Source organism: Punica granatum, chromosome 4 (assembly GCF_007655135.1).
Source record: "Punica granatum isolate Tunisia-2019 chromosome 4, ASM765513v2, whole genome shotgun sequence".
Classification (NCBI taxonomy): Eukaryota; Viridiplantae; Streptophyta; class Magnoliopsida; order Myrtales; family Lythraceae; genus Punica; species Punica granatum.
The window spans coordinates 34,903,426-34,914,687 of NC_045130.1; the positions used below are offsets into that span (position 1 = coordinate 34,903,426).

Below are 11,262 nucleotides of genomic sequence, written 5' to 3' on the forward strand. Positions count from 1 at the left end.
TTAATTTCATTTATTGAGAAAATATTTACTTAGTTTCATTTAATTTATTTGGTCAAATCATTATTTTTGAAAAAAAATACCAATGGAGATCATGACTTTGAATTCCCTCTTTTTAAGGCCATACATTTATTTCTTCTTTTTACTGAATCGGGTCACATTACATAAATAGTTTCTTTATTTTGAAAATGAAAAAACTGAAAAATAATAAAAAGAAACTAAAAACTGCGGACAGAAAGGAGAAGTAAAGAGAAAAAGGGGCAGTTGAGGCGTCACTAGCCACCGCCTCCTTAAGCAATATCATCGGCGAAAACCCTCGTCTTGCGTGGTCTGGCTAGAGGCGAGTCACCAAGGATAGAAATGATACAATTAAAAAAAAATCGTTTCCGTAGATAAGTGCACCGCTTCTTTTTTTTTTTCGACAGGTAAGTGCACCACCTTTTAAATTGCGTAATCACATCAAATGTTTATATATGGAATGGTGGCGATTGCCAATAGTGATCCCACCAGCAGTAACGTTTGTCGGAGGCCATTCTCTTCTCTCTTTGTTGGCCTACATTTTTTTTCTTTTTTTGATTTTTGATTTGTCTTTTTATTTTTGAAATTAAAGAACATGATTTAAAAGTAAAAAAAGACTTATATGAACATTTTATGTAACATGGTGGTCTTATTAGGTAGGTAAGATAGTAAATGTATGGTTTTAAAAAATAAAACTAAAAGTTATAGCACAAATATGTATTTTTGTCAAAATTTAATGGTTGATCAAAGAAGTGAAATGGGATTAAGTGCCTATTTTCTAAACAAATGCGGTTATGTGCTATCTGTCTAAACCTCAAGTGAGGTGAATGTATTTCACCCTATTATTTTAATAATTAAGATTTTGGATTTGAATTTTGTGAAAGAAGAAAATCCATTATTGGGATAAGTTCATTCTTTATTGAGTTGACTAGTTCAAACTGAATTAAATGGGTCTATTGAATTTTTGGATATTAATTAGGTGGTACCCAGATTAAAAAAAATTTAGATGTACTTTATATACAAATTATAAATATTTATGGAGAAAAAATAATGCTTAGGCAGTGAGGCTTGTACCAATATATAACTCTGAAGGAAAATATTATTACTAAATTAAGAGATAAAATCACCTGAAAAAAATGCAGCTATATATCTTATAACGTAATCGACACAAAAGCATGCTGCATTGATTCGGCTTAACTTATACTATCGTGAAGAGGAGAAAACACTGCGACATAAAATATGATATCGTCATTCATATAACTGGTACAAAGCACTGTAGGTCGACAAATATCGATCCTTTTTCAACCAAACCGATCTAGATCAATCCCGAGCGGACTGGATATATCTTATATCAGACCTAACAAGGTCATTGATGAAGGTAGAGAGCTTGTCGAAATAATAATGATATAATGTTGTGGCTTTTCAAGCCAACATCCGCACATTGGGATGGGCCTCCTCCTGCCTTCTGGTTTAGTTCTACATGCGTTTACTTCTGAACCATCCCTTTCTTCCCAGCTCTCACTGAAATACCCTCCCTGCAGATATTTCGACCAAAAAAAAAAAGTAGTAGTATATTCATACACAGAGATGGACCGAGGGAAACTGAGGGACATAACCGAGGGAAACTAAGTATATTTACATCTTATTCTTCAAAATTTTAAAAAATTCTTTATATTCGCCTCTTAACTCGGGAAAAACATCTTCTTATTCGCCTCCCTATAACTTCGCCTCCCTAACTACAAACTCTGGATCCGTCCTTCCATATATACACATATATATATATATATATATATATATATATAAATATATCATAGGCATGGCTAAGTGAGAGGAGAAAAAGAAAAAAAGACACCATTATTGAGATTCAGATGAGATCTCATGCTGTGTTTCTTCTTCTTCTTTTTTGCTGAGAGCTGTTCATGGTGTGTTCCCTTCGTACCAGCAGCTAGTAGTACAAGATTTGTCGAGAATGAAGACGTGGCACTGAAATTTAAACGATCCATCTATCGAAACCAAAATCATGAATTGAAGGGAATGATCAATGTTGAGCCGTTTCCGAATCTCATGCGTTAGTTGAATGCGCGTTTCACGTGAAAATTCATCCCGAAAGTTTGGTTGCCGCGTTATCGATCTCTTCCCGACCCCTTTTTCGTTTACTTTAACGTTGGATAACAGAGGAAAGGCACGAGCCGTGCTTATATAATGCATGCCAGAGCTAAATTCCAATTCTTGATAGGACACAAATGCCACTTGCTCTTAGGTGAAAAGAAATCAATTAATGGCTTTTCTTTTTCGATGCGTATCGTAATATTCGGATACCTTCTCGACTAATTCAGTTCCAGTCAAGACCGCCTATTAAAGAGTAAAACTCCCATAATATGATTTTTTTTCATTCACCAAAAAATTAATTAATTACCTTTTTAGTTAATATGAAAATTAAAATCTTAATAACTAATAAATAAATATATAATTCTATCTCAAGAATCGAATCTTAAATCTTTTAATGATCAAGTAAGGATATGACTATGCATCGCTGCATTAATCCAGCTTTCTCATTTATTTATATATTTTTTTAAAGAAAGAAAATGAAGGGAAAAAAAAAAGGAGATGCAGACTATGAACAGGAAACTGGGCCGGTGTGACCCAGGTGCCACCAGCAACCACATATATTATCTGTCGGTGCAGCAATGGCAAACACGTAAATATTGCACTAATCCATGGGCAAACGTGGATTCCAAGCTATAACAACTCTTCTTCTTTATCTCTCTCTCTTTTTTAGTCCTATTCTATTTCTTTCTTCTATGTGGACCGTCGGGTGTTTCATGAAAAAAAAAACTCAGCCTAATTCCCCTCTGATCAACTTTTATTCGTTTTCATCATTATATTAACTCCTCAACTACTGATCATGAATTATATAGATCTAATTTTATTACGATGTTTCCATGAAAGTTGATCTCCAAAACATTACGAGCTCTATGGACGTCGACAGATTAATTGAGATCGTCGAGATCCTATATGAAAAGGGAATTGATGACCCAGATTTTGTGAGAATTCTAAAAATACTGAAAAGGTAGTTGAAAATTTTAAGCTTAATACTCAGATATAAAAGGTTGTCTGAAAGAAATTCTGTATTAAAGAAAAAAAATTACAAATGAGTGTAGGAGGGTCATATGTTGTCATCATTTTAATCTGATATGATAGAATATCAATTCTCATCTTAGATGCAGTATTCGCTTCTTAATTACATAGTCAACAATCGAATAAGAGGCCTTCACTCGGCAGTGAGGGCGTTCCCATTGGTTCACGATAACTCAAGATTTTTTTCAATTCAGAGTTTTATTTATTTATTTAGAGTTATAATATATGGATAACTAATTTCTTACTCAGAGACAAAAGGAAAAAAGAAAAAAAAATTCTAATTATATATTTTTTGATTGAAAAGAATAAAGAGTTTTTGTAGTGAGCAGTCGTACCCTTCTAAATCTCGGAGTGTTATTCGACCTAACTACTCTCATAGGACGAGTCTTCCACCAAGGCGTTTAGCGATCAGAATGGGAGAACTTATATGAGCTCTCTCGATTCATATACACCTCCTACATATGTTCATAAATTTCTAATTAAAAAAATTCAAACTTTTTTTTATCTCCGTAATTTATCGTCTTAAACATTTTCTCGTGTACCGTTTTTGTGATAAATAAACATTGATGGACTGCCGAAAAAAATAATAATAACATTTCCCGCGGCATGGAAAAGCGCTTCCCGTTTGGCCTTTATCATTCCATTCCATTCCATTCCATTCCCTCGCTCCTCAGTCCCCTCGCTTCAAAAAAAAAAAAAAGAGGGAGTATAAAGAGAGCGGGCGATTTGCTTCGATCCTCCCTTCTCTCTCCATCCATAACACTCTCTTTCTCTCTCTGTGTCTCGCCATTACTGCTCGCAGAGCTCCCACTCCCACTCCCACTCCCACTCCCACTCCCACTCAGTCAGTGTCTTTGGCTCGTGACTGGCTCGGAGGTAGAAGACAACGAAGAAGACGACTTCATTATTCAATGCTTCTTACTCGATTCTCGAGAAATTCCAACTCACGTGCCGTCTCTCTCTCTCTCCCCCAGCAGCGTTCTGCTTGTGATCGATGTGCGGATTCTTCTCCTGCACGGACGGCGGGCTGTTGAGGTAGATCTCGAGGAGGGAGGGATTGCGGATGGAGTTGGAGCTGCAGACCGCGGGAGCGATCGGAGGAGTAGGAGTAGGAGGCAGAACAAGAAGATGAAGTTCTACATATCGGCTTCGGGGATCAGGAGAGTGACGATATCGAACTCCGGCGCGGGGAAGGGATCGGCGGCCACGGTGGCTCCCGCGCGCCGCCTCACCAGTCGGACTCTGCTGCCGGTGGTGCTCGTGCTCGGGATCGTGCTCCCCTTCCTCTTCGTCAGAGTCGCGTTCCTGGTGCTCGAGTCCGCCGCCGCCTGCTCGTCCTCAACCGGTACGGTAATCTCGCCACTCTCATCCCACCTCGAACTCGTTTGTATTTCTCCCGGGAAGTTGATTGTGCCGAAATCAAACACCTCTCTGCTATCAATTAATATCATCATATCGAGTAAAATCGAAGCAGAAGTGAATTTCTGCCATCAACAGCAGATGAAGATTAAAGCTTTGTGGATCATGACGGGACAAACGAACAACTCGTTAGGCAGATGCTAATGCCTGTATCTGTTTAGTTGCTTTCATGGCGATTTCTTCACACGCAGTATAAAGATTTTTTTTTCCCTCCTTCATCTCTATTATCGCAATAATTATTATTTTTTAAAGGATATTGTGTGCTTTTTCACAGATTGCATTGGCGGGTGGAGGTTTTTCAGCGGGAATGACGCCAACATGGTGCGTACTCTGACTACATGACGATGATACCCCTTATATTCTTCTCCTAATTCTACCCATGATTAATCACGCTCTAATTCACCAACGAGATATTGGATTCGCTGTTAAGCTGAAAAACGAGCAGTAGGGCAAGTTCATGGTTCGATTCTTTCGGAGATCAGTATTTGGGATTTAATGGCGGGCTCCAAGCCGTACAATACATGGTCCGCTGAACTAATTGGTTGTTACGGTGCCGGACACCATCGACAGTAAAAAAAAAAAAAATCACACTCTAATTCTTGAATGGAACCTTAACCTGTTATCCCACTAAGCAAAGAAAGTATTTTGCCGTGAAATCGATATAAATTGATCAACTTTTTTTTTCATATGTTATGTGTGTGTATATATGTTCTTATTCAAGTCGTAAAAAATGCTGTTTGTGTTGGCTATAGGATGGTAAGGTGCGATTTGTGACCACATATTTCGGAGGAGTTTTCGTTTTCCTTCTTTGGGCTGCCTGGAGATTCATGTTAGGAAACTTCTTTTTTCTTAACATCTGCCCATCATCCGTGCAAGAAAACAAAAATCTCCTCTCGATGTCTTTCTTGATTAACAGGACCCTTCGTGTTCATGGTTTTGGGTTTGCCAGTTTGGTTCGTCTCTTTTACCAAAAAAAATAAAAAATAAAAAATAAAAAATAGGTTCGTCTAATTCCTTGGATTTGAGCCCGGCAATTTCATCAAACCAAACATTCTCCACAGCGTCCTGTTCGATGAAAGTGTCTTGAGGTCATGCCCGATTTCCCCATATTTCAATCTACCTCCAATTTTGTCAATTTCAACCTTTATTTTTGAATTTTGGTCTTTTTCAGTACTTGGCACTTCTCTTTCCCTAGAACAATCTCGTTTGGTTTGTCCTCATTCCTTGGTCTTACGTGGGATTCCTTCATTTGCTACAATCTCAGTCATAGAAAATTATAACAGGACATATGATTGAGGTAGCAATGGGATGACAGCTTATAATTTCCGATTTCTGTATTTACCGAAAAAAAATCTCATTTCATAGTTTATTAGCTGGATCCCAACAAAATCTTCGATAAATTATCGTTTTGTAATCACCGATAAGCACACGATGAGAAATGGAGATATTGCTTATATTCTCTTTCCCCGTCAGAGGGGGATTCTAATTGGATAAAGTTATCTCAATCATGGTAGCTACTCCACCCTATTGTCATATTATTAGTTACACGTACTCGTCTCGTTTCTGGTGTCTCTGCTTTGGAACATATATATATATATATATATCCCGAAAATGTGGAGTTACCCCAAAAATGCAAATCGAGAAATGCTTCCAAGAGTCAATCGACAAGCTTATTTCATCCACTAGGGGGCCTCGGTGGAGGTTCTCGCGTCATTATCTGGGGATAACCTCATTTTAAGGAGCTGTCGGTTTCTGTCTCTTGGACACGGGGGCCAACTTTTACTGCAACTCCTATCATCTTCGTCCACTGAATAGATAAACAATTCCGAGACAGCAGTCCATGGGCTTAAATTACTGAAATTTTCACTGCAGAGTCATGATTTTCTCCTTTGCCCTGAGAAGAAATAGAAGATGGCTAGTTGCTGCTCTGAATTCTTGTCTCCCGCCTCCACGAGCTCTGTTGGGAAAACTCCAACCAACTTGAACTCTTTCTTTGGGCTGTGGAAGCAAGCAATCAGAGCTGCACAGCCAGTAGCTAGTTTTGTTTGTATATGATGTCAGATGGGTCATGGGAGAAAATCTCTTGGCTTTATACGTCAACACGCTTTGAGGTCGATAATCTAATGGCTGTGGAAGCATCTGAATTTCCTTTTGTCTTTATTATGGTGTTGCACAGCTCAGAGAAGAACTGACTCGGGCACTGTTGGAGGCCGAGGTAAAGAGCACGAACACTGTGCAAGGAATGGACGGCTCTTTGGAGTCTTTTGACGAGCTGGTGAAGGAGTTGATGTCACATAGGCAAGATATCAAGGCATTTGCATTCAAAACCAAAGCCATGGTACACACACACACACACACACACACTGCTTATGTATTAATTTGTCCTCTGCATCCTTTAGTTTTGCTGCCTACTAAATTCTATGCCTGCTTTTACCTTCGCTTCACGGAACCAAGAGGACTGAGTCATTCATGCTTCCCTTGTGAAAAGTCTGACGCTCATGTCTCCCCGGTCCCATTGATACTGATGAATGGCCCCATCAATTCATGATGGCAGTTGGCAAGTAGTTACAAGTTACTGGTTCAAACCGTAAATCTTACAGGCTGAGATTGGTCGCTGTCATGCTAAACAAATTTGTCAAGTTTTCAATGCATACGTGCTTGAATCGGAGGTGATCTGTTTCAGCAAGATATTTCTCTTGCAAATGTTGTTGTTTCTTCCTGTTCTGGGCCATGTTGGACCACTCTCTTTTCCCTCACCCACTGCTTTTCTCAAAATTGGACTTTCAATCAACTTTAGTTAGCCCACCAATCAGAGCTGATAGGTTGAAGTAACGGAAATAGGCTAGGAGTCTGGTTCGGGTTCTTCATAAAGAAATAGGGATTAAAGTTAGCAATGCATAAAATAGAACTGGAAAGTCTTTTTTGTCTGGTTTACGAGTAACAGAAAATGCTTCCATTTTGTGCCTCGAATGGGTATTTCAATTGAAGGTTTTGCTCTTGGGCTTTTTGGCAGTAAGACACTACAATCATTTATCAGCCTCAATGTCCATCAGTGTAATAAAGGTGTGATAGGATCCCTACAGCTTTCTTTTGATCCTGAAATTGACCTGTTTTGCATCTCAATCCTGTGTCAAGATGAGTATAAGGAAGAGGGAGGTCGTCTCGGTGTAGATAGCTTAGAACTGACATCACTGAATTTCAACTTTTTTTTCTTTCGATGCTCGAATAATTTTTGTTTCATCTTGTACAATTTAAAATTTTATGGATGATTAGGTGGAAATTGACCTTTTTCACTTCTAAAACTGTTCTGCTGCTTACAGTTATCAACAATGGAGCGGAAGGTCCACTCAGCAAGACAGCGGGAGTCAATGTATTGGCATTTAGCCTCTCACGGTCTTCCGAAAAGCTTGCATTGCCTTTGCCTAAAGCTGGCTGAGGAGTATGCCATGAATGCAGCAGCCCGATCCCGTTTACCTTCCCCCCGTTTCGTTTCCCGCCTCTCTGACCCTTCCTTGCATCACCTTGTTCTGTTGACTGATAATGTCCTTGCTGCATCAGTAGTCATCTCTTCTACCATTAAAAGCTCGGCTGATCCCGAAAAGTTAGTCTTTCACATTGTCACCGACAAGAAAACCTATACTCCGATGCACGCCTGGTTTGCTGTTAATCCTGTCGAGTCTGCAGTTGTGGAAGTTAAGGGCCTGCACCAATATGATTGGTCTCGAGAAGTCAACGTTGGAGTAAAGGATATGATAGATATCAATCAGTTAATCTGGAAGCATTACTATGACAATCTGAAGGAAGAAGACTTGGAGGAAGCATCACAACAAAGCCTCGAGGCTCTAAGTCCCAGCAACCTTTCGGTCCTGAATTATCTCTGTATTTACATTCCCGAGGTAAGTATTCTAATAGGAGAGAAGCATTCTCTAGTAATATGACTGATGTTAAATGTAAACAAAGAGTAATAGTTGATGTTTGATTCTTTACGTAACTTGTGTCCCTCACAGCTGTTTCCAGATCTAAACAAGGTAGTATTCTTGGACGATGATGTTGTTGTTCAACACGACTTATCTCCATTGTGGGGATTAGATCTCAACGGCAAGGTGGTTGGTGCAGTTGTTAATTCGTGGTGTGGAGATGACTGCTGCCCTGGAAGAAAGTACAATGACTACATAAACTTTTCCCATCCAATCATCTCATCGAACTTTGCCTCTGAGGCTGATCGATGTGCTTGGCTCTATGGAATGAATATATTCGATCTTGAAGCATGGAGGAGGAATAACATCACGAAGGTGTACCAGCAGTGGTTGAAACTTGTAAGCAGCTTGCCTCTTTTCTTTGTTCATTTCTCGAGCATATTCCTTCACATTAGAACATTTAATATGACTCATGGTACATTGGAACTGATTCGAATCATGCTCTCCCAATGTTCGGCTAGTATGATTGTGAATCTTGATTAAGATATCATACCGGCAAGCTGAAACTAAGGATTCGCGAAAGAACTCATGTCCTGTCAGTAAAGAAAAGTCGGAAGTAAGGGGGATGGAATTGCTAGCTAATTCCTACGCAGAACATTGAAATTTTATATGTTGTTTTTCTTGCATTTCGTTTCCATTGCTTTTATATCAACATAACCTGAAAATTTGCATTGTCGAATAGAAGGTTTCACATTATGAAGTGACAACCCTGTGCTCACAGCTTGGCATATGATGACAAGTTCTCGTACAACGAAGACGAGGATCTGTGGTCATGTTTGTTGCCCTAATGGTCTTTCTTGTTTCACAGAGCCTTGATTCGGGATTGGGATTGTGGAAACCTGGAGTTCTTTCACCGGCTCTAATCGCGTTCAAGGGTCATGTGCATTCCGTCGACCCCTTATGGCATTTTGATGGACTAGGCCATCGATTCTCTGAGGCCCATGAGGCAGCATTAGAAGCTGCAGCAGTCATACACTTCAGTGGGCCCGCAAAGCCGTGGCTTGAGATAGGGTCACAGGAGGTACGAAGCTTATGGTACAAACACGTTAACTTCTCAAATCGCTTTGTTAGGAGGTGTAGGATTATGAGATAAGGAGGACAGAATTCCTCTTATCAGGTTCGAATTGAAGTCTGCGGATTTGGGTGTGGGACCAGAGGGAAGAAGGTCCTGCCTTCAGCCTCTGCTTCCCCACGTCATGGCCGCGAAAGCGACATTGTAATTGTGGCTTTTTCCATACGATATGATAGAGAGATATTAAAGATGAAGCGTCCAACCAAGATTAGTACAAATATAGCAGATCTTCATCCTTCAGTGTATATGTTACAGCACCTACGGATTAGGCAATACTTTTTGACAATACTGTAAATTAATTTGCTTCGTCAATGTATTCAAACTCAGGATTTTATCATAGATTTAATCTCAATAAATATGATGATGATGAAGATTATGACATGAATCTTCTCGAGTCTATTACATTTTGGTCTGCCCGGGTTATTCCCTGCAAATGAAGAGATCCCTTGCATAAGTACACGGTTGGAAGAGATGTTATGGCAGAGGATCAAGATATTGAAGTGAATCCGAGCAATCCATAACATTTCCATTGATGCCTTTGGTTGCAGTTTTATTTTCTCGGTTTCTCTTTTCCTCTGTTTTCGATAATCTCGCTCAGTTTAGGACCTCAGTATGTTCCATCATCGGAAGATCACGATCTCAAATGAATAGATTCAAACTTGAATAGGTCCTTTCCAATTTCAGAAGCAGGAGGGGTCAAGGGGATCGGTCGAGAAAGATGTCATACTCTTATCACATTCACAGGTCCTGATTGGATCTGCAGATATATTACAGTACCTCAAATGCCTGGTCCTGTACGGACTCCCAGCATCGAATTTCTTTCATGTAGAATGGAAACAACACTTCGACCGCAACCTTTTACATCGTTCTTGAAATATCGAAAAATTAACCCTTGTGATTAATCCAATCCAATGTGTTAGCCCTAGCATTTTTCGACATTTCCGACCTCTTTCACCCCCATTTTTTTTTGGGTGTGCATTCCTCTTTCACCCCTTTGATTTGGCTTTCTTGTGCTCAATCCTCGCCCTCTTCCAACATATACGTGAAATAAAGATGCTTTCATTGGCTTTCGTTCCATAAAGAATCATAATGTTATCGATAAGCTTGAGCTTGGGTGCGTATGCGAGTTAACACAACAAGCTCTCGACTAGATGAATATATCGTAAACCCAATGTATCATAAAAAGTCTCCAAAACCTTATCGAAGAACAACATTAATACGATGTCGGAGCGCAATTCTTATCACAAAACTTTTCGAGATAGAAACTGCATTCTAGCAAAGCTTCTAAACCCAAATGGTCCATACATTTGGCCCCGTGGATTGTAGTTGCGGTCCCAATCACATTTATGTTTATTTGTTTGTCTTTTTTCCTTCTTTTTTTTAATCAAAATTATTGATCATATATGTTCAAGAAAAGTTAAGCCCTCGATTAAACTGTACTGTATCAAAAGGAGTTACATAGATTGCGTCCTCTTCAGTTCCATTTTTGTGGACATACATACATACATACATACATACATATCTTAAACATCTTAAACAAGTAAAACTATTGTTTGCCATTGCCACCAGAGGGCGAGTGGGTTCCCCACTCCCCGGTTCTTTTTAATTTTTAAATTGTTCTTTTTAATTTTTGTTTTTTAC

At 39.2% G+C, this 11,262-nt stretch overlaps 1 protein-coding gene across 4 annotated transcripts; it reads left to right on the forward strand.

Moving 5' to 3' along the window:
• Positions 1 to 3,877: 3,877 nt before the first annotated feature.
• LOC116204894 (probable galacturonosyltransferase 15) lies at positions 3,878 to 10,006 on the forward strand. 4 transcript variants are annotated; one of them, XM_031537253.1, is made up of 7 exons: positions 3,878 to 4,029; positions 4,128 to 4,498; positions 4,847 to 4,893; positions 6,749 to 6,910; positions 7,893 to 8,468; positions 8,580 to 8,888; positions 9,358 to 10,006. In XM_031537253.1, exons 2-7 carry the CDS (start codon positions 4,282 to 4,284, stop codon positions 9,640 to 9,642), a joined length of 1,596 nt encoding a protein of 531 aa, XP_031393113.1. In that variant the 5' UTR covers positions 3,878 to 4,029; positions 4,128 to 4,281; the 3' UTR covers positions 9,643 to 10,006. The 4 variants fall into 4 exon arrangements, with proteins under 4 accessions (XP_031393113.1, XP_031393114.1, XP_031393112.1 ...); XM_031537254.1 differs by having other exon boundaries at positions 4,131 to 4,498; XM_031537252.1 differs by having other exon boundaries at positions 3,883 to 4,498.
• The last annotated feature ends 1,256 nt before the right edge of the window (positions 10,007 to 11,262 follow it).

Excerpts from the sequence above, each read along its gene's own strand:
- LOC116204894 (XM_031537253.1), top strand. The coding sequence starts at position 4,282 with ATGAAGTTCTACATATCGGCTTCGGGGATCAGGAGAGTGACGATATCG. Across the intron at positions 6,911-7,892 it reads CATTCAAAACCAAAGCCATG|TTATCAACAATGGAGCGGAA; the intron begins GTACACACACAC and ends TGCTGCTTACAG. Across the intron at positions 8,889-9,357 it reads ACCAGCAGTGGTTGAAACTT|AGCCTTGATTCGGGATTGGG; the intron begins GTAAGCAGCTTG and ends CTTGTTTCACAG.